Source organism: Stylophora pistillata, unplaced genomic scaffold, assembly GCF_964205215.1.
Source record: "Stylophora pistillata unplaced genomic scaffold, jaStyPist1.2 SCAFFOLD_97, whole genome shotgun sequence".
In the NCBI taxonomy this organism is placed as follows: Eukaryota; Metazoa; Cnidaria; class Anthozoa; order Scleractinia; family Pocilloporidae; genus Stylophora; species Stylophora pistillata.
Window position 1 is genome coordinate 318,827 of NW_028290914.1, and position 21,629 is coordinate 340,455.

At 36.2% G+C, this 21,629-nt stretch overlaps 1 protein-coding gene, 1 long non-coding RNA gene and 1 pseudogene across 6 annotated transcripts; 2 read left to right on the forward strand and 1 right to left on the reverse strand.

Moving 5' to 3' along the window:
• On the forward strand, nucleotides 1-11,472 carry LOC148715654 (uncharacterized; annotated as a pseudogene). Its single transcript, XR_015995910.1, has 17 exons — nucleotides 1-104; nucleotides 890-975; nucleotides 1,658-1,741; nucleotides 1,986-2,080; nucleotides 2,350-2,452; nucleotides 2,888-3,053; nucleotides 3,752-3,897; nucleotides 3,987-4,090; nucleotides 5,322-5,578; nucleotides 6,469-6,529; nucleotides 6,666-6,823; nucleotides 7,681-7,849; nucleotides 8,783-8,869; nucleotides 9,101-9,168; nucleotides 9,728-10,054; nucleotides 10,379-10,454; nucleotides 10,637-11,472. The product of XR_015995910.1 is annotated as an uncharacterized LOC148715654 (transcript).
• A 1,347-nt stretch (nucleotides 11,473-12,819) lies between these two features.
• On the forward strand, nucleotides 12,820-17,307 carry LOC148715655 (uncharacterized). Of its 3 annotated transcripts, none has more exons than XR_015995913.1 (5): nucleotides 12,820-12,915; nucleotides 13,000-13,068; nucleotides 14,014-15,546; nucleotides 16,783-16,958; nucleotides 17,293-17,307. It is a non-coding gene; the product is annotated as an uncharacterized LOC148715655 (long non-coding RNA). The 3 variants fall into 3 exon arrangements; XR_015995912.1 differs by lacking the exon at nucleotides 17,293-17,307 and adding an exon at nucleotides 17,127-17,141; XR_015995911.1 differs by lacking the exon at nucleotides 17,293-17,307 and having other exon boundaries at nucleotides 16,783-17,050.
• LOC148715656 (PCNA-interacting partner-like) lies at nucleotides 14,449-21,445 on the reverse strand. 2 transcript variants are annotated; one of them, XM_088746663.1, is made up of 7 exons: nucleotides 21,161-21,441; nucleotides 20,215-20,275; nucleotides 19,921-20,078; nucleotides 17,058-17,144; nucleotides 16,759-16,826; nucleotides 15,476-16,202; nucleotides 14,449-15,293 (listed from the first exon to the last, which is right to left on the reverse strand). In XM_088746663.1, the coding sequence occupies exons 1-6, from the start codon at nucleotides 21,359-21,361 to the stop codon at nucleotides 16,190-16,192; spliced, it is 588 nt and encodes a 195-aa protein (XP_088602789.1). In that variant the 5' UTR covers nucleotides 21,362-21,441; the 3' UTR covers nucleotides 14,449-15,293; nucleotides 15,476-16,189. The 2 variants fall into 2 exon arrangements, with proteins under 2 accessions (XP_088602789.1, XP_088602788.1); XM_088746662.1 differs by having other exon boundaries at nucleotides 16,759-17,144; nucleotides 21,161-21,445.
• Nucleotides 21,446-21,629: the final 184 nt, after the last annotated feature.

Consider the following 21,629-nt stretch of genomic DNA (forward strand, 5'->3'; position numbering starts at 1 on the left):
GTCTTTCCAGCCACTACTGTGGATGGCGTGTCCTACAGAACACTGCTGTTGACCAGCAATGGGCAGAATCCGATCCATTTTGCATTTGATGACAATCTGTTAAGGTAGTTACAAAACAAATTGTAAGATTTTATCTTTATTTTTCTACCTTGGGTCTGGAACAAGTATGGTTGAAACTAGAGGAGAAATAAGTTATAGCAGTCTGTAAGAAACCAATGGAAATGGGAACCTTAGCAAAAATTAAATTAAATAATAACTTCTTACCAATCAAGCATAAGGGCTGTACTGGGAAAGATTCACCTGAGGTTGTGACAGTACAGCCGAGCCCAGCAAAGTGTGTACAAAAATAACAGCGGGCCAATAATTCCTGGTGTGGCGCTTTAGAGCAAGTGAGGTTAGTCAGTAGTTTAGTGTGTGGCAATCATACCACACTGCTTATTTTGAATTTGCAGGCTTTTGCAAACAAAAATACATGGCTTATGACACAGCAATACATACAATCAAATGCAATTTTTGTCTAGCAAGTGACATTTATTTTGTAACATGTGATATATGAAACTTTGTACTGAGTACTTTACAACTTTGTTTGGGAAATAAGCCTTGTTGGATCAGCAGAGATTCCATCTCTAAAACTCAATAATCAGGTTGTAATCTTAGGACATTTTCGATTGAACCATTACTCTTTGATTTGAATCCATAATGGCATGGTTATCAATTATGAACAGCTCCTTGTTATATTTTGACTAAGATTTACCAATCCATTAGTTACTGCTTTGAAATCAATCTTAATTTAAGTATCTCTGTTGTTTTAATAAGAGTAAAAAGTTCATGTTAAGTGGAAAACCAGGTGATTTGTTATATCTGATTGTAAATTTTTGGGGTTTTACAGGGAACTGTTCATTTCAAACCAACCTGTTTAGGTACAGCATCAACAAGGCTGTTTGAGGTCAAGAACGCTTCCAGGATTGCACTGAGGTGTGTTCAATGTTCTCAACCTTCCTAAGTGTCAAACTAAGGCCACCTTCCCTTTCCCCATCAATTAAAATTTATCATTTTTCCTAGAATGAGGAATCTAGTAATGTCAGTCCCTTTTATCATGAACCCCTGGCTCAGGAGATCTGGGCAACCGGCAACCACTCCCTGTGTACCTGACATAAAATAAATTATCCTTATACATCCTTATCCATAAGAATATTAATGATTACTGATATGTGACGATCAATTCAAAACTTCAATGTCCCCTCCCTCCCTACAGAATAACCATCATCTGAATGGAAGCGGAAGCGGTAGCGGGTTGAACCTTGCATGACTGGGGTGGGTGGGAAATTTGTAGAGATGTGTCCAGTCTCTCCAGCAGAATACAAGTGTTATATCCTTAAATATCAATGTATTTAAGGTAAATACTTCACTAGGTTTTATAGCTTGGCCAATGTGTAGAAAGCCATGGTCACTGTTTTTTTCTTGAGAAAAAAATGGGCACATTTGAACTCTTTTTTTTTTTCCCTTCTCAGGAATTTGAAGAAACCAGTTATCAAAAGTTCAAATGTCAGGGGTTGGGGGGGGGAAAGGGGCAGAGATGCTGAAGCTTTGAATTGATTGATGCAGTACTGTAATATAATGTAATTGTAATGTCAACAAACCTTATTTTACCCATCAGGTTTGCATGGAAAACCCTGGACCTCACTTAAAAAGTCTTAGCATTGATCCCTCTAAAGGAATCATTCTACCCAATGAAACTCAGGTGGGCATTTTAAGTGTACTGCAAATTTTTTTCTAAATTGTTAATTGTCGTTTAGGATCCCCTGTAAATTGTTACAGGGTCTCTAGTAAAACAAAACATTTTTGATGGTATACTGGTCTTATATACACGTCAGTTATTCTCATAAATTATATCTTCAATCAGGTTTTACATATTTGATAGAATTAATTGTTACACTGTCATAAGCCCTGTGTTGTAAATAATTCCGTATTATCTTACATTATAGGCTCACACCATCAGCTTTAACTCTAGTAAAGAAGAAAAATAGGTGATTAAGACAAAACTCACTGTCAAAGGATTGCAGGCAGATGCCCAGCAACAGTAAGGATTGTCATTTTCCTATCACAAGTTAATTTAATTATAATGCAACCATTCATTTTTTAAGGTAATTATTTGTTGCATGTGAATCTATGTATTACCAACTGAAGGGACTCGATTGCATTGTTCTCTGTTTGCAATATTTGTGAACTGAATATTTCTCTGTATATTCTTCTTGTATCTGCACTTGTGTTTATTAATTCTTTTGACAACTGCTCACTGGTATGTGATCTTTATTTAAGATGTATTTTGTTCGTATTCTTTTATTTCAGGTATCATTTACTCCACAGAATCCTGGTTTATACTCAGTGGATTATCTGGAAGTTATAGCTCTTGGAGCTACCAATTGTTCAGTTATAAAATGCACTGGAATAGGTAAAGGTAGTGATATGTTTGTGCTTTTATAGGCTCTAACAGCTCATAAACTCAGAAGACTAGTATAAAATGATTAAATAAATTATATATTCAGAGAAATGTCATCATTTGATGTTTATCATAAGGATGTGTTTAATTTATTTTAGGGTGACTTGAAAGGCTTTATAAGGTAGTCCATGCATAGAAAAAAGTTGAGATGGCAAAAATTACATTTGCCTAAAAGTAATGGAGTCTCTAATTGGCCACAGAATTGTTTATAATGGGGTTGAGGTTCTGAGAGCCCAGTGTCATAGACCTGAGTACCCCTCCACTCTTTCTTCAGTCAACAGTAATCTCACATCAATCATGGACATTGTGAACCGCACTTGCTCTCTAATCAAGGAAGTTCTTGTTGAAAAATGTTCAAGTTTTTCTTAATTTCAATCTGTTCTTTAGGGCCTGAAGTTGGTCTTGACTCTGACTATCTTGATATGGGAGTTGTAGAATCTAGCAAGTTTTCAGCTAAAAGTTTCAAGGTTGTTAACAATTCAGATGTTCCTGCAGCTTTTCAGGTCAAACACTTCTGGATTTACTCTCTTTATTTAACAATTATTCATGAAAGGTAAATAAATGTTTTGGTGTAATTGTTCAGTTACTTCCAAAAGAAATTGGTTATCTCCTTCAGGAACATTACTTCATTTTCCCTTGGTGCAAGGTCAGCTCCTTTGAGCACTAAATCATGTTTAACTTAGTGTTTTCTATGATATCTGGGAGATGAACAAGTTCCATGATAAGGGAATGACATCACCATAAGACTAGTACTAGAGAAAAAAGATCAAGTCCAATTTGATAATTAGTTAATTATGAGCAAAAATAACCAAAAAAATATTCACTGAGTCCCTGTTGCCTTTGAAATCTTTTGAAAATCTGGTAATCTATCTGGTGCTTATTATGTAAGCATAATTGCTATGGATAAAGGTCACTTATCTTAAGAAATTCCCATGTTTACAAAGTTTAACAGATGCTTCCACCTTCAGAATGCAAAAAAAATCAGCTCATGTCTTTTGTTAGATGGTTTTTCCCTCCAACCTGTTTTTCCCCTCTGGCTAAGTCCATTGGAGGGAGATCGCTATAGGGCTACTTATAATTATAATTTACAGCTAAACTACAGGTCTCGTTTTCCGATTGGTGTCATATTCTTCAGAATGGCAGTGTTATGGAAAAGAAATTGTTTTAGATAATAACTTGATATCAACAGATAAACCTTTAGCTTAAACACTTAATTGTTTGTTCTTATGTAATAATTTTTGCTTTTGTTAGTTCATGATTGATTGTAGTCAAAGTGTCTTCAAGCTGGAATCAACTTGTGGTCTGTTACCTGGCAAGGGTTCCCAGGGCATAATTGTACGCTTTTCTCCAACAAATCCAATTACTACAGGAGACTAACTTGTCTTGCGCAAAACCAGGTCAGTGTTAGTATTAAACTGGTAATATTTTCTGGTAGTTTAAACTGTAATCTTCCTAAAAAAAATTTGTATTCATCTGATTTTTTCAGGATCCATTGTTTGTTGATTTGTTTGGGACTTGTCATACAGAACAAGTGAAACCAGGTACATTCAATGTCAATGTTGATAATCCACTCCATCTTTAATACCCATGGTGAGTAACCAACTAAGACAGAATTTTTCCCTACAATATCAATACTATCAAGCAGAAAAGCAGGGGAATGTTAGTTGATCCACAACTAAATTATCAGTAGTAACATAATAAGAACTGTATGGCAGGCAGTAAAGAGAATTACTAAAACTAGATATTGGAAATGGAATGGTTAATGTTTGAACAATTGCAATTGACTTTGAATTAATTCAAATGAGCATGAAACTCAGTCTTACATTTCTCCATCATATTTACTTTATGATAACAAGTAGGTTTCTGGATGGAGGTACTAGACAATTACCATAATATGTAACATGAAAAAATCAAAGGCTCCTTAGAGCAACCTCACGGTATGAATTTTTGGTGCCCTTGACGTAACCTGCGATCTGGCTTTCTTTGGAAAGTTTTTTTGATTGTGGGCAACACGTGCTGGCCCAATTATTGTGTTTGTACTTTGTAAGCGTTTTGATGGAGAAAAATTGTCGTAAATTGTGAATGTGTGAAGAATTAGTTAAGATACCAGCAGCTACAAGATAAAATCAACAAAGTTTGGTGTTAACCAATTTGCAGTAAGCTTAAGCTCACTTCATATTTGCAGTGTTTAGGTCTTCACGCACAAAATTTACAAGGAAATATGCAGCAGCAAGAGGGGAGAATTAACCTTCAGATCTTGAGAGTTAAAGTTTTTAAGATATTTAGGCTTCGATTTTGTTCAGAAGAGTTCATACACGATTTACTCAGTTGATAAAATAAAATAAAAGACAATTCTGTGTTTCAAAAGATTTGTACATTGTATAGGTGGAAGAACAATAGGACACGTAGTCCCCTACTAGGTTCATCCACCTAAACCCAACCCACCCATCCCACCCCGGGGAAGGACATCCATCACACAGTAATCTCGTGCATCTCCTACCCCTCCTGCGGGAGATGGGACCTCCATTAATTTTATTTGTCCCTATCTGAGAAGACTAGAATATCTAACCACTTCTTGATGTTATAGAAGGGAAGCATAATTCTTCTCAATTATTTTAAGACCTTGAGTGTTGGTCCGGCCGTGGCTTGAACCCTCGACCTCCCACACAACTGTCCAGCGCTCTATCCATTGAGCTAACTGGGAGGCGGTCAGTGTAAGTGGCACCAAGCTTTTGTAACCATCCGGTCAGTCTTAAAAGATCGATATGATGATGATTTGTTGACAGAAATATTGATAATGGCTCTATCTTTTTTCTTTAAGGAAGCCGGGGAGTTTACAGTGAAATTACATGATGTACTTGAAGCCCACAAAGCAGTCATGAATTATAAGTTGTCAATGGATGAAGAAAAAAATTCAATTTCTAGGTTTTGCACTCCTTATAGCACGTTTTTGTTACATTGCAATGCTGTGGACTTTGCTGATGTCCTTCACAGAGTCAAAACATGTTTAATCACAAAGACATGGTTCAAATTTCGCAACAGTGTTTTGTCACTGGAAAGCCAAAGACACAGCTAGAGGTGAGAAATTAAAGAGCTGTCTAGAGGTTACAAACATTATAAGGTCAACATCAAGGTTTTAAGTTTATCAACACGCTAAGTCGGGAAATTCAATACTCTGAAAGCATCAGCTTGTTTATCAAAGGCTTTAAAAAATTCTTCTTTGAATTTTTAGTTTATAAATATATTCTTTGTTAAGCTATATACACACCTTTTCTTTTTTTTTTTTTCTTTCTTTTTCTTTTTAACTTAATCTAAATTTTCATTCAGCACCTTTGATTTGTATGGTTTATCCTCTAGTTAAATAAGGAAGCCTATACTTAGTAAGCCCCCATGCAGCTTCTAATCAGCTTCCTTGTTGTTACCTAGCTCTTCAGTTCCTTTGATTTTGAAGTTAATTTAGTTAGAATAGTTCATTTTATCTTTGATGTATCATAAATTTTGTATTCGGTTAATTTTTTTATTGGTAATGGCAAACTAAAATGAATGAATGAACGAATGAACAATGATAATCATTAATTACAGTAGAAAACATATTTATGAAATGCTTTCGGTATGAAATAATCCCTAACCCTTTAATTTGACCCTTACATGTGATTACCATCTAATTTCTCCTTACAGTATCACCCTGAATCACACGTTAAGGTCATGAGAATAGAGGAAATGATCACCATCTTTATTGTTAAAAAAATTCTCCTTGTAAGCACCTTAGGAAATGTATAGAGAACAGTATGGAGAATATGCAGGTGTAAAGGATTAGTAGTGGTGACTTTTGTTAGTATAGACACTGACTAAAGTTGTCCTTCAGTCATGTAATTTAGCTAATTAAAAGTGGTACTGCAAACTTCAAGAATGAAATGGTTAATTCATTAATTTGTTAATTCAAACATTGCATGAAACATTTCTTCCAGCAACAAATTCTTCAGCTGATGGTTGGAAACAGAACAGTGCTCTGCTCCACAGAGAGAGAAGGTAGGTCACCCTTAAAATCAATTGAGTTTCATCATATCACGAACTTTACAGCACAAGTATTAACTATTGTCTAAACTTGCAACTTTTTTTACATTGCTCCTTTTCACATATCTTTCTAATTCTTCTGTGAACACAGATGGTCAATACTCACTATCTGAGAAAACAGTTGATACGTTCCTGGAGCAACATGTGCCAGTAGATGTGCTTGATGACCTGGTACTAAAACAATCTCCAGAGCACAGGAACCCCAATCCTCCTCTTTCTTATTCATTTTCACAAAAATCGTTCACGCAGGTAATTTTAAACATCGAGAAACTAGCTCTGAAATTCAGAGAATCCCTTCACTGGCTTCAGAAAATTCATATTTGTTTGGTCCTTTGCATCAATGGGAATGGTCTAGTAGAGTGGTTTTGAGGTTGAAATAAGTGGGGAAAAAGAGGTAAGAGAGATTAAAAGAGTCGCTGTCAGGCTCTGCAGCTTCTCTTGTGGCTATGTTGCCCAATCATGGAGTGGCATTGGTGTCCACAGAAGCTGCAGGGGTGGGAGTGGCCAGTGGGTGTGTAAGTTTGGGTCGTTTTCAGCATTGGCAAAATATAAGTTATGAACTACTAAGTGAGTATAATTTAACCTCTAGCATATAAAATGTGGATAATTCAATGAAAAAATGAAATCACTATAATTAATTACCAATTGTTGGAATGCCATGGTCTCAATTTTGGCCACTGTGAAAATTATGTTAATCACTGTGTATTGTCTGCTAATGAGGAAAGTTTTCTGAGAAAACTTAGTAAAATGCTTCTGTGTTTTTTAACCATGATTAAAACAGAGATTTGTGTTAAATGATCAAAGAAACTGGTGTTATCAGGGAAATCTTCATCCCCCTGGGTAATCTAGTATTTTAAAAAAAGAAAAACAGGAGTAAAGGAACATATATGTTAGATAAATAAATCAACAGATCACTTGTTAAGTCAAGACCATGCCTAACTTACCCTGTGAGCAGAGCCTTTTCTACTTTTCTTCTTCTTTTCTTCTTTTTAATCGATTCGAGGACAGGTTAAAAAGGCTCTGCTCGCAGGGTAAGTTACGCATGGTCTTGACTTAACAAGTGATCTGTTGATTTGTTAATCTTGTACATGTTGTTTTGAAAACAGGATCAATTAATTGCTGAAAGTTTATCGAGTTACCTCAGGCTTCTAGTGAATTAGAGAGATGAACTAGCTTTGTCTCAGGCCATCCATATCCCTCGCAGGGACTTGGCTCATAAACAATTTACAGTATTGAGGAAAGTTGCAGGGGGAAAAAAAGATGCCTATGTTTCAGGTACCACTCAATTTCAGGTGTTTCATTAAGGACTGGGCACTGAGCAAATTTACTGGTTTTAAGGAAGTTTTTGCCCACCTGATTTGACCATATAGAGGAAAGTTTATCTTATAAAGAAGTTAAGTCCAAAGAGTTTTGCCTGCCTGTGAAAACCAGTTGCCCCCTTGCTAAAAACTTAGATGAAACCTCTGCAATTTTTTTTACAGTGAATATTATCATGAAAATTCTGCAATTATGAACTGCTATCAGCAAATGACAGTTATCAAAAAAGTTGCTGTGAAGACCACACATGCGTAAAATATTTCTGGCTAAGCCACTTTTAAATAGACACATAAGTTAAATGGGGTGTGGGCTATACATTAGCAAAGTGTTTTCAAAGAGTGTAATCAATCACTATTAGACTAAGAGTGTTGCAATTGTAAGAGTCAAAATTTTCAATTCATTTGGAAAATTATCCCTTGGTGTTTGAGAAGCAATTCTGGTGTGTTGAAAGAGTCTGGAGGGTGAAACAAGAGGTGGCAGCTCAGTTATTTTTCAAGCATTTAAATCATGATGTTGATATTCTTGCATGCATGTATATCATTGCATTCATCATCATCAGTTTATGTCATCATTGAGGACAGGTAACAAAGCAAAAGCTGTAATCTTTCAATCCATATTACTGGAGTTCTTAGATACTTCCTAAACCAATTTCCTCCTTCCAAGAAGTTGCTGTGACAATGTATACCTCCTATCTGTGGCTGATCCTGCCTTGCTTCTCAATAGATTGGCTCCTTGATAAACAACTGTGAGATAGGATTGAGCTGTATTCTAAAATGTATATAGTCTGATCCAGTGGTGAAAAAACAATTTTTTTTCTCATCATTATCCTTAGCAGTTGGAGGATAATATTACACAGTTTTCTCTAGTTTTCTTTCCTTCCCATGCCAACAGACAGCTGTCTTGTTTATTCTGACAATACGATTGGGTGGAAAGAGTTATGCACCAATTGATGACAACCCACTTCTTCCATTAACTAAGGTATATATCAGTATATCAAAATTTATTATTCCCTTTAGTGTACCAAATAGAATTTTTATAAATACATTTCAGCTGTTAGTAGGTGTCAGGTCATTTTACCACAAGAGAGAATCTTTACTAAGCCAAAGAGTTCTTTGCAGCCCAGTTGGTGTAGACTTTTCTGTCCCATACTCATGGCTAATGTTTAATAACTTCCTTCATCTGTGGTTTTCAACAATTTTTTTCTTACAGGGTCTTGGAGAGTTTGTGACCTTTTTCCAAAAGTTACAAACTGTCTGTGAAGAAACAGCAGATGCAAAGTAAGATAGCTGTAGATACATATTGTACACTATTTTAATTTAAGAACATGATCATTTCTGCAAAGGAAGGTTTTAAAACCAAGATCAATTTTTTTTCTTCCACCAAACTCTCAGTGATAAAAATTAGAAAACTGTTGCATCTAGATTCTGAGGCGGACCCAGGGGTGGTTTGGGTGGTTCAGTCCAACCCCCTAAATTGTCCCTCAAAATGCTGGAAATCATGTTTCCGAAGACCTAATTTTCAAAATCTCCTGGGGGAGCATGCCCTTGGAGAATCAACGAACCGGCCCCTTGACTAAATCTTGGATGCATCCCAGTCAGATTAAGGTTGTTTTACAAGCTAATCATGGGAAAAATCCTATTATTTTGTTGAGCACCTATCATTGGATGGGGTACTTCCGAAAGAAAAGCATGCACAAAGGAGTCTAACCAGTTAAAAGGATTGTCACAGTACTGCAGTAAAAAAATTAAATACAGTTGACTGAGTGGTGAGATTGTCCAAAGTGATTGGCATGTTTGGATAAACCCTGTGAAAATAAGTTGTCTGCTTATCTTTCAGAACTGCTGTCTTAAGAATCATGAACATGCTCAAAGTGAGCATTATTAAATCCAAAGAAAAGGTTTTTACAAATGAAAGTATTGCCAAAACTGTGGAATCTCTGAAAGAAAAGGTGGAACAACTAAGCTGCAAAATATGTGATGGTGGCCAAGCAAAGTCATCCATGGCAGGAATGAATGTGTATTTCCTGATTCAGGCTGTATTAGATGAGCATGACTAGAAAAGTTGTCTCCAAGAATATGAAACAAGGGACTTGAGGTGTGCTCTGATGACACCAGAAATACCTCGTGGAAAATCAAAATTACGATCTACACTTAGTCAGTTCAGGTAAGGTGGAACAGTATTGAAAAACTCTGGGACTTTTAGACATCGCATGGCAAGCTCTAAGCTAGCTTAGTAGTAGACCAGCTGGCACTGGTGCAGATGTTGTCACTCTCTCGTCTTCCTAGCAAGAAATTTTCCTGGCACCAAGTGGAGAGACAATTTGTCTCTCCACTTTAACAGAATAAATCAGTAGGTAGTAATTTCTGCATCAAGAAAACCTTGGCAAGTTGTATGCAGCCCCAGTTTTGCCTGTGAGGTACAATTCTAAGTAAATTTTTATTGTCCTAAGAGAAGTCTTGAGTGACATGATTAATTTTTTCTTGCTATAACACCTGATTCGGAGTCTTCAGAAGGAGCTGTCACACCACACAAGGATCAGCCACCAAAACACAAACCTGAAAAGGTAAGATACTAGTAAACCGTCCAGTGAATTTAATCAAGGTGAAATCTAAGTAAAGACACTTTTTATTTTATTATTTTGTTCAAAGAGGGTTATCTTAATTAATGCACCAGCAAATTATATGTTATGTTTCCTCAAGGTGCATCTTAGAAAAGCTTATATTAATTTTTTCCTTTTTCTTGTAGACACCATTTGAAAGCTATAGAAAAGTGTGTGGCGATATGAGCTGGGCCAAACCTGCCTTCAACATTCTGATAGGACTAAGTTCAGCTAACAAAAGAGACCTGATGAGTGCTGCCATAAGCAATGATACTTTAACATCTCGTAAGGAATGTGGCAATAAATCTTACGTTGAGGATACATCCAAATGTCACACCAAGGAAAGAACTTTAACAGAAACTATGTATGACAAAGAGAACATCTCAACTGGCAACAAAACCATTAAATATGTAGCAAAACCACCACCCAAACGCATGCTCCTTCAGAAGGACATCACCGTGCAAAAGAGCACAAAATGCAAAACTAGTGGAAAAACATTGTCCAAACGAAAAAAGATTCCATTACTTCAAGGGCAAAAACAGCTCACCAATTTTTTTTTAAGGTGATACGTATTACTGACAATTACATCACAACATTTGATTCATTTTCATGCATTTTTTTATTTTTACATCACTATGCCAAGAGCATCATGATTGAATTTTAACACATACCAGATAGCACTGATTTGTATAACTTGGGACCATTGTCACCCCTAGAGAATTATTATTACTTTAACTACCAGTCAGAGATATCATTGCAGAACTATTTATTATTTTTATATGATTAATCTTTGGCCAAAGCCAAGCAGAACAGAATTATTCTCTATAAAAACAAAATTATTTTCAAGTACAAAATTAAATGGTTGTTATTTTAACCCTTTAATTCTTACGAGTAACTGGGAGAGAATTTCTCCTTACAATATCAAATAAATACAGTATCAAGAAGTGATGAGAATAAAGGAAAATATCAGTTGGGGGATAAATAGTTGATCCAACACTGAATTCTCCAAACTGACATCATCAGGATCTATGCAGAGGAAAGTAGAGAGAATTACTAGTTTAAAGGAATCTTGGGAAATAAAGGGTTAAGGGTGCATTATGTATTAATTTTACATCTAGAAAAAAGTCCCTGCTGGTGCAAACTTTTTGTGGTGTGATTAAAATATTTATTTTTTACTTCAGATCGCAAAACATAACCTTTCACAGTGGCGAACACAAAGCTTTACACAACTAAATGGGCCCATTATAGCTGCCACTTTTTTGTCAAACTTAAGCATATAAAAAGCATCAACACAATTCTAAAGGCAAACATACATGTATATCTGTTTATATAAACTATCTAAAAGACATCTTCATGAAAACCATCTTTTTCATTGCGTTAAGAATCTCATGATCATTTATAGTGCATATCATTGTCCTCTCTGTTGTATATTGCACCTTGATCTCCTACTTTCAGTTGAGAACTGGGAACTCAAATAAGATTAAATATAAACACACTTTCCTTGGTGGGTAAAAATGTCAGCAACAGAGCTCAATGCATCGGATCCTCTACAGGAAAACTTTACAGAAGTACAAAGAGAGAAAGAAATCTGTTAAGCACACAGCTAGAGAAAAAATTTGCAGAGAAAACTCTCTTTTGGGAAACCTCCATTCCAGGGCAAACAAATATTGGTCTCAAGTGAACAGATGCACTTTTGGCAGTTTTAGATCCATTTCTAGCCATTTCAGAAGACTTTAATTTCAAATTTTTCCGGGGGAGCATGACCCCGGCTCCCCTACCTGGTGGCTCACGCTAAAGCGTTCGCATTAGCCCCCCCAATTGAAAATCTGCTTCGCGGGCCTTGGGATTAAGAGGAAATGTAGCCAAAAATCGAACATTTTCAAAATATGGTGGCAACCTACGGTGGCTTCAAAGGGACATACACTTTCCTCTCTCTTTTTTTTCACTTGCGACTTAGCTGCTACTTTCTTGCGACTTAGCTGCTACTTTCTTGCGACTTAGCTGCGACTTTCTTGCTACTTTCTTGCGACTTAGCTGCGACTTTCTTGCTACTTTCTTGCGACTTGCTACTTTCTTGCGACTTAGCTGCTACTTTCTTGCTACTTTCTTGCGACTTATCTGCGACTTTCTTGCTACTTTCTTGCAACTTGTCTGCGACTTGCTACTTTCTTGCGACTTAGCTGCTACTTTCTTGCGACTTAGCTGCTACTTTCTTGCTACTTTCTCGCGACTTGTCTGCGACTTGCTACTTTCTTGCGACTTAGCTGCGACTTTCTTGCGACTTAGCTGCGACTTTCTTGCTACTTTCTTGCGACTTACCTGCCTGGCTACCTAGCTGGGCCGAGTGGCACGCAGGCTGGGTTGCATTGCCGATAAACAACATAGATTCTCTAAGAGAGCAGCTTGTTTCGGAGGTCCGAACCAGGTATTTTGACACTTTCTCCTGTCATTCGTTCAAATTAGAAATGCTGAAGGTACAAAAACTTATATTTGGCTGCATTCTCTTTAGGTTTTCAATTTTTTAAAAGAAGAACGTGGGATTAAAGATGGCTTTTGCCAACAGTTTAAAGACGAAAGGGTAAGAATTCGTTGAGAACTGTTTCCTGTACTAGACTCGAGATTGTGGCGCACTTAAATTTGATACCTCAGATTGTCTTTTTACACTTTCCTTACCTTCTTGTTACGTCTGGTTTACTTTCGAGAAACCTTTAATCATTTAACTTCAAGATGGGACGGTTATTTGTGCTTCACTGGGAATAGTTTTGACCCTTTTCATAAATGGCTGCCAATTAAATTTTTTTTGTGAGTATTAAAACTATAGCCAGACTAACCTCGGTTTTGAGGTAATAATTTGAAAGAAATTTTACTCCCTAACGAGTTTAGTGAGGTTAATTTCATTGCATACAAACTAATTTTTATATTGGTAGCTATTTATCATTCCTAGAACCCAAAGTAATTGATTTGGAAATAATTGGATGAGAGAAAAAAAGTTTTTTTTTTTTAAATTTAATTGCTTCCAAATTGGACAAGCATGTAGTCCTTTGCCCACTAATTTATGAAACATTCCAAAGTAGATGAACTTGATGTAGGGCAAATGTTGGGCCTGATATATGGCATGTACATGTTGAACATGATATACGGCAAATGTTGCTTGTATACATATGGAATTTCTATTCTTGTATTTAACTCAAGGTCTTACTTATTTACTGCTTGATATATTAAGTTGAACACTTGCAGAGAAATTCCATATAAACTCAAGATCTTATTTGTTTGCTGTACATGATATATTGAGTTGAGCACTTCCATATCTGTGTACATCCATGTATTATTCTATAGTATCTGTTGCCATTTTTTCCTTTTTGTGTTTCTTATCTTGGGAAATATACCCATAGGACCTGCAAGTATTTTATCTATTTTTTTTTCACAGTTTACGTATTCGTATTACACCTCAAGTGGCTTATTTTACTTGACTAGTTTGACTCCATACTTTTCTCTAAGATAAACTTATTTTTCCTTACTACAGATGGACTTTACAGCTGTGAGGATGGCAACAGATGGAGATTTGCAAGCTCTTGGTTCGGTTTGCGGGGGCGACATACTTGCACTGAGATAATAAGGACAATGCTGCTCATTACAATAGGGGATTAATTATTCTTTTCTTTTTATACATGTCATTCATGTGTACTCTAATAGGTTGTGTTAACATAACACTTTTATAATGGAATGGAAAATAGTTCGTTACCTGCTATTTACTTTGCTGTTCTACCTTGTTGAGTTCATAGATTTTGAATTACCAGGCCAGATAATATCTTTATTTTTATTCTAGATGTAAAATTAATACATAATGCACCCTTAACCCTTTATTTCCCAAGATTCCTTTAAACTAGTAATTCTCTCTACTTTCCTCTGCATAGATCCTGATGATGTCAGTTTGGAGAATTCAGTGTTGGATCAACTATTTATCCCCCAACTGATATTTTCCTTTATTCTCATCACTTCTTGATACTGTATTTATTTGATATTGTAAGGAGAAATTCTCTCCCAGTTACTCGTAAGAATTAAAGGGTTAAAATAACAACCATTTAATTTTGTACTTGAAAATAATTTTGTTTTTATAGAGAATAATTCTGTTCTGCTTGGCTTTGGCCAAAGATTAATCATATAAAAATAATAAATAGTTCTGCAATGATATCTCTGACTGGTAGTTAAAGTAATAATAATTCTCTAGGGGTGACAATGGTCCCAAGTTATACAAATCAGTGCTATCTGGTATGTGTTAAAATTCAATCATGATGCTCTTGGCATAGTGATGTAAAAATAAAAAAATGCATGAAAATGAATCAAATGTTGTGATGTAATTGTCAGTAATACGTATCACCTAAAAAAATTGGTGAGCTGTTTTTGCCCTTGAAGTAATGGAATCTTTTTTCTTTTGGACAATGTTTTTCCACTAGTTTTGCGTTTTGTGCTCTTTTGCACAGTGATGTCCTTCTCAAGGAGCATGCGTTTGGGTGGTGGTTTTGCTACATATTTAATGGTTTTGTTGCCAGTTGAGATGCCAGTTGAGATGTTCTCTTTGTCATACATAGTTTCTGTTAAAGTTCTTTTCTTGGTGTGACATTTGGATGTATCCTCAACGTAAGATTTATTGCCACATTCCTTACGAGATGTTAAAGTATCATTGCTTATGGCAGCACTCATCAGGTCTCTTTTGTTAGCTGAACTTAGTCCTATCAGAATGTTGAAGGCAGGTTTGGCCCAGCTCATATCGCCACACACTTTTCTATAGCTTTCAAATGGTGTCTACAAGAAAAAGGAAAAAATTAATATAAGCTTTTCTAAGATGCACCTTGAGGAAACATAACATATAATTTGCTGGTACATTAATTAAGATAACCCTCTTTGAACAAAATAATAAAATAAAAAGTGTCTTTACTTAGATTTCACCTTGATTAAATTCACTGGACAGTTTACCAGTATCTTACCTTTTCAGGTTTGTGTTTTGGTGGCTGATCCTTGTGTGGTGTGACAGCTCCTTCTGAAGACTCCGAATCAGGTGTTCCAGCAAGAAAAAATTAATCATGTCACTTAAAACTTCTCTTAGGACAATAAAAATTTACTTAGAATTGTACCTCACAGGCAAAACTGGGGCTGCATACAACTTGCCAAGGTTTTCTTGATGCAGAAATTACTACCTACTGATTTATTCTGTTAAAGTGGAGAGACAAATTGTCTCTCCACTTGGTGCCAGGAAAATTTCTTGCTAGGAAGACGAGAGAGTGACAACATCTGCACCAGTGCCAGCTGGTCTACTACTAAGCTAGCTTAGAGCTTGCCATGCGATGTCTAAAAGTCCCAGAGTTTTTCAATACTGTTCCACCTTACCTGAACTGACTAAGTGTAGATTGTAATTTTGATTTTCCACGAGGTATTTCTGGTGTCATCAGAGCACACCTCAAGTCCCTTGTGTCATATTCTTGGAGACAACTTTTCTAGTCATGCTCATCTAATACAGCCTGAATCAGGAAATACACATTCATTCCTGCCATGGATGACTTTGCTTGGCCACCATCACATATTTTGCAGCTTAGTTGTTCCACCTTTTCTTTCAGAGATTCCACAGTTTTGGCAATACTTTCATTTGTAAAAACCTTTTCTTTGGATTTAATAATGCTCACTTTGAGCATGTTCATGAATCTTCAGACAGCAGTTCTGAAAGAGAAGCAGACAACTTATTTTCACAGGGTTTATTCAAACATGCCAATCACTTCGGACAATCTCACCACTCAGTCAACTGTATTTAATTTTTTTACTGCAGTACTGTGACAATCCTTTTAACTGGTTAGACTCCTTTGTGCATGCTTTTCTTTCGGAAGTACCCCATCCAATGAAAGGTGCTCAACAAAATAATAGGATTTTTCCCATGATTAGCTTGTAAAACAACCTTAATCTGACTGGGATGCATTCAAGATTTAGTCAAGGGGCCGGTTCGTTGATTGTCCAAGGGCATGCTCCCCCAGCAGATTTTGAAAATTAGGTCTTCGGAAACATGATTTCCAGCATTTTGAGGGACAATTTAGGGGGTTGGACTGAACCACCCAAACCACCCCTGGGTCCGCCTCAGAATCTAGATGCAACAGTTTTCTAATTTTTATCAGAGAGTTTGGTGGAAGAACAAAATTGATCTTGGTTTTAAAACCTTCCTTTGCAGAAATGATCATGTTCTTAAATTAAAATAGTGTACAATATGTATCTACAACTATCTTACTTTGCATCTGCTGTTTCTTCACAGACAGTTTGTAACTTTTGGAAAAAGGTCACAAACTCTCCAAGACCCTGTAAAAAAAAAATTGTTGAAAACCACAGATGAAGGAAGTTATTAAACATTAGCCATGAGTATGGGACAGAAAAGTCTACACCAACTGGGCTGCAAAGAACTCTTTGGCTTAGTAAAGATTCTCTCTTGTGGTAAAATGACCTGACACCTACTAACAGCTGAAATATATTTATAAAAATTCTATTTGGTACACTAAAGGGAATAATAAATTTTGATATACTGATATATACCTTAGTTAATGGGAGAAGTGGGTTGTCATCAATTGGTGCATAACTCTTTCCACCCAATCGTATCCTCAGAATAAACAAGACAGCTGTCTGTTGGCATGGGAAGGAAAGAAAACTAGAGAAAACTGTGTAATATTATCCTCCAACTGCTACGGATAATGATGAGAAAAAAAATTGTTTTTTCACCACTGGATCAGACTATATACATTTTAGAATACAGCTCAATCCTATCTCTCAGTTGTTTATCAAGGAGCCAATCTATTGAGAAGCAAGGCAGGATCAGCCACAGATAGGAGGTATACATTGTCACAGCAACTTCTTGGAATGAGGAAATTGGTTTAGAAAGTATCCAAGAACTCCAGGAATATGGATTGAAAGATTACAGCTTTTGCTTTGTTACCTGTCCTCAATGATGACATAAACCGATGATGATGAATGCAATGATATACATGCATGCAAGAATATCAACATCATGATTTAAATGCTTGAAAAATAACTCAGCTGCCACCTCTTGTTTCACCCTCCAGACTCTTTCAACACGCCAGAACTGCTTCTCAAACACCAAGGGATAATTTTCCAAATGAATTGAAAATTTTGACCCTTACAACTGCAACACTCTTAGTCTAATAGTGATTGATTCCACTCTTTGAAAACACTTTGCTAATGTATGGCCCACACCCTATTTAACTTCTGTGTCTATTTAAAAGTGGCTTAGCCAGAAATATTTTACGCATGTGTGGTCTTCACAGCAATTATTTTGATAACTGTCATTTGCTGATAGCAGTTCATAATTGCAGAATTTTCATGATAATATTCACTGTAAAAAAAATTGCAGGGGTTTCATCTAAGTTTTTAGTAAGGGAGCAACTGGTTTTCATAGGCAGGCAAAACTCTTTGGACTTAACTTCTTTATGAGATAGACTTTCTTCTATATGGTCAAATCAGGTGGGCAAAAACTTCCTTAAAACCAGTCAATTTGCTCAGTGCCCAGTCCTTAATGAAACACCTGAAATTGAGTGGTACCTGAAACATAGGCATGTTTTTTTCCCCTGCAACTTTCCTCAATACTGTAAATTGTTTATGAGCCAAGTCCCTGCGAGGGATATGGATGGCCTGAGACAAAGCTAGTTCATCTCTCGAATTCACTAGAAGCCTGAGGTAACTCAATAAACTTTCAGCAATTGATCCTGTTTTCAAAACAACATGTACAAGATTAACAAATCAACAGATCACTTGTTAAGTCAAGACCATGCCTAACTTACCCTGCGAGCAGAGCCTTTTTAACCTGTCCTCGAATCGATTAAAAAGAAGAAAAGAAGAAGAAAAGTAGAAAAGGCTCTGCTCACAGGGTATGCCTAACTTCACACTAGTTCATATTTTTTTTCATTTATTTATTATTTTGATTTATTTTGATTTATTACAGATTCCAACAATTAAGAGGCTCTTCTTCTGTAACAATACTAATCTAATCTAAGTATGTATACATATATATGTAGTAACTAATTAAAAGTATAATAACAATAATAAAATTAATCAAGGTAACTTATGAGATATTAAAATATACAATACATATTATGTGGATTAAAGACCAATATTTAGCAAACAAATGTTTCTTAGCACTATGGCAAAAAACATTATGTTCTAAAACGTTTCTTGTTGCTATCAGGAGTCTATTGAACAATGTTGCCGATGTGGATAAGGCTGTCCCTCAGAGAAATCAGCACTGAGAAGATGGCTATTTAGCTCAGGACTGAACAATCCAGCTTTCAACCAAACTGTACAAACAATAGCTGAAGGTCGTTTGGGACAGTATGTACTAATTAAGTACAACATATATGTTCGTATGATGCACGATCCTCGCAGTAGATAGCGCTATTTAAGCAATAGCGGAAATCGGACCTGAAAAAAATCAGGCCTGTACGGGATTCGAACCACTGACCTCTGCAATACTAGTGCAGCGCTCTCACCAATTGAGCTAACAAGCCAACTGGGAGCAAGCCGTTAAGTTGATTCGTAATAAACCCGTGAAAGTGATAAATCAGATACAATGAAAATATATGAAGTTCATATATTTTGAACTGCGGTATTAGATATGTATGATTTTCGCTATTGCTTAAATAGCGCTATCTACCGCGAGGATCGTGCATCATTCGTATCTAATACCGCAGTTCAAAATATATGAACTTCATATACTTTCATTGTATCTAACATATATGTTCCTTTACTCCTGTTTTTCTTTTTTTAAAATACTAGATTACCCAGGGGGATGAAGATTTCCCTGATAACGCCAGTTTCTTTGATCATTTAAAACAAATCTCTGTTTTAATCATGGTTAAAAAACACAGAAGCATTTTACTAAGTTTTCTCAGAAAACTTTCCTCATTAGCAGACAATACACAGTGATTAACATAATTTTCACAGTGGCCAAAATTGAGACCATGGCATTCCAACAATTGGTAATTAATTATAGTGATTTCACTTTTTCATGATTTCAATTTTTCATTGATTTGTCCACATTTTATATGCTAGAGGTTAAATTATACTCACTTAGTAGTTCATAACTTATATTTTGCCAATGCTGAAAACGACCCCAAACTTACACACCCACTGGCCACTCCCACCCCTGCAGCTTCTGTGGACACCAATGCCACTCCATGATTGGGCAACATAGCCACAAGAGAAGCTGCAGAGCCTGACAGCGACTCTTTTAATCTCTCTTACCTCTTTTTCCCCACTTATTTCAACCTCAAAATCACTCTACTAGGCCATTCCCATTGATGCAAAGGACCAAACAAATATGAATTTTCTGAAGCCAGTGAAGGGATTCTCTGAATTTCAGAGCTAGTTTCTCGATGTTTAAAATTACCTGCGTGAACGATTCTTGTGAAAATGAATGAGATAGAGGAGGATTGGGGTTCCTGTGCTCTGGAGATTGTTTTAGTACCAGGTCATCAAGCACATCTACTGGCACATCTTGCTCCAGGAACATATCAACTGTTTTCTCAGATAGTGAGTATTGACCATCTGTGTTCACAGAAGAATTAGAAAGATATGTGAAAAGGAGCAATGTAAAAAAAGTTGCAAGTTTAGACAATAGTTAATACTTGTGCTGTAAAGTTTGTGATATGATGAAACTCAGTTGATTTTAAGGGTGACCTACCTTCTCTCTCCGTGGAGCAGAGCACTGTTCTGTTTCCAACCATCAGCTGAAGAATTTGTTGCTGGAAGAAATGTTTCATGCAATGTTTGAATTAACAAATTAATGAATTAACCATTTCATTCTTGAAGTTTACAGTAATACTTTTAATTAGCTAAATTACATGACTGAAGGACAACTTTAGTCAGTGTCTACTAACAAAAGTCACCACTACTAATCCTTTACACCTGCATATTCTCCATACTATTCTCTATACATTTCCTAAGGTGCTTACAAGGAGAATTTTTTTAACAATAAAGATGGTGATCATTTCCTCTATTCTTATGACCTTAATGTGTGATTCAGGGGTGATACTGTAAGGAGAAATTAGATGGTAATCACATGTAAGGGTCAAATTAAAGGGTTAGGGATTATTTCATACCGAAAGCATTTCATAAATATGTTTTCTACTATAATTAATGATTATCATTGTTCATTCGTTCATTCATTCATTTTAGTTTGCCATTACCAATAAAAAAATTAACCGAATACAAAATTTATGATACATCAAAGATAAAATGAACTATTCTAACTAAATTAACTTCAAAATCAAAGGAACTGAAGAGCTAGGTAACAGCAAGGAAGCCGATTAGAAGCTGGGGGCTTACTAAGTATAGGCTTCCTTATTTAACTAGAGGATAAACCATACAAATCAAAGGTGCTGAATGAAAATTTAGATTAAGTTAAAAAGAAAAAGAAAGAAAAAAAAAAAAAGAAAAGGTGTGTATATAGCTTAAAGAAGAATATATTTATAAACTAAAAATTCAAAGAAGAATTTTTTAAAGCCTTTGATAAACAAGCTGATGCCTTCAGAGTATTGAACTTCCCGACTTAGCGTGTTGAAAAACTTAAAACCTTGATGTTGACCTTATAATGTTTGTAACCTCTAGACAGCTCTTTAATTTCTCACCTCTAGCTGTGTCTTTGGCTTTCCAGTGACAAAAAACTGTTGCGAAATTTGAAGCATGTCTTTGACATTACTGTCCGTGATTAAACATGTTTTGACTCTGTGAAGGACATCAGCAAAGTCCACAGCATTGCAATGTAACAAAAACGTGTTATAAGGAGTGCATAACCTAGAAATTGGCAAGTAATTCATGGCAGTCTCCATATAGACTCCCTGTTACCCAGTCTCCATATAGACTACCCGTTACCCAGTCTCCATATAGACTCCCTGTTACCCATTCTCCCTGTGTACCCTGTGTACCCGTGTGTACCCTGTGTACCCGTGTATACCCTGTGTACCCTGTGTACCCGTGTGTACCCTGTGTACCCGTGTGTACCCTGTGTACCCGTGTGTACCCTGTGTACCCGTGTGTACCCTGTGTACCCGTGTGTACCCTGTGTACCCGTGTGTACCCTGTGTACCCGTGTGTACC

Coding starts and splice junctions, on each gene's coding strand:
- LOC148715656 (XM_088746662.1), bottom strand. CDS start 21,361: ATGGAGACTGCCATGAATTACTTGCCAATTTCTAGGTTATGCACTCCT. Junction 20,276..21,160: donor AGCCAAAGACACAGCTAGAG/GTGAGAAATTAA, acceptor CATTTCTTCCAG/CAACAAATTCTTCAGCTGAT. Junction 20,079..20,214: donor CTGCTCCACGGAGAGAGAAG/GTAGGTCACCCT, acceptor CTGTGAACACAG/ATGGTCAATACTCACTATCT.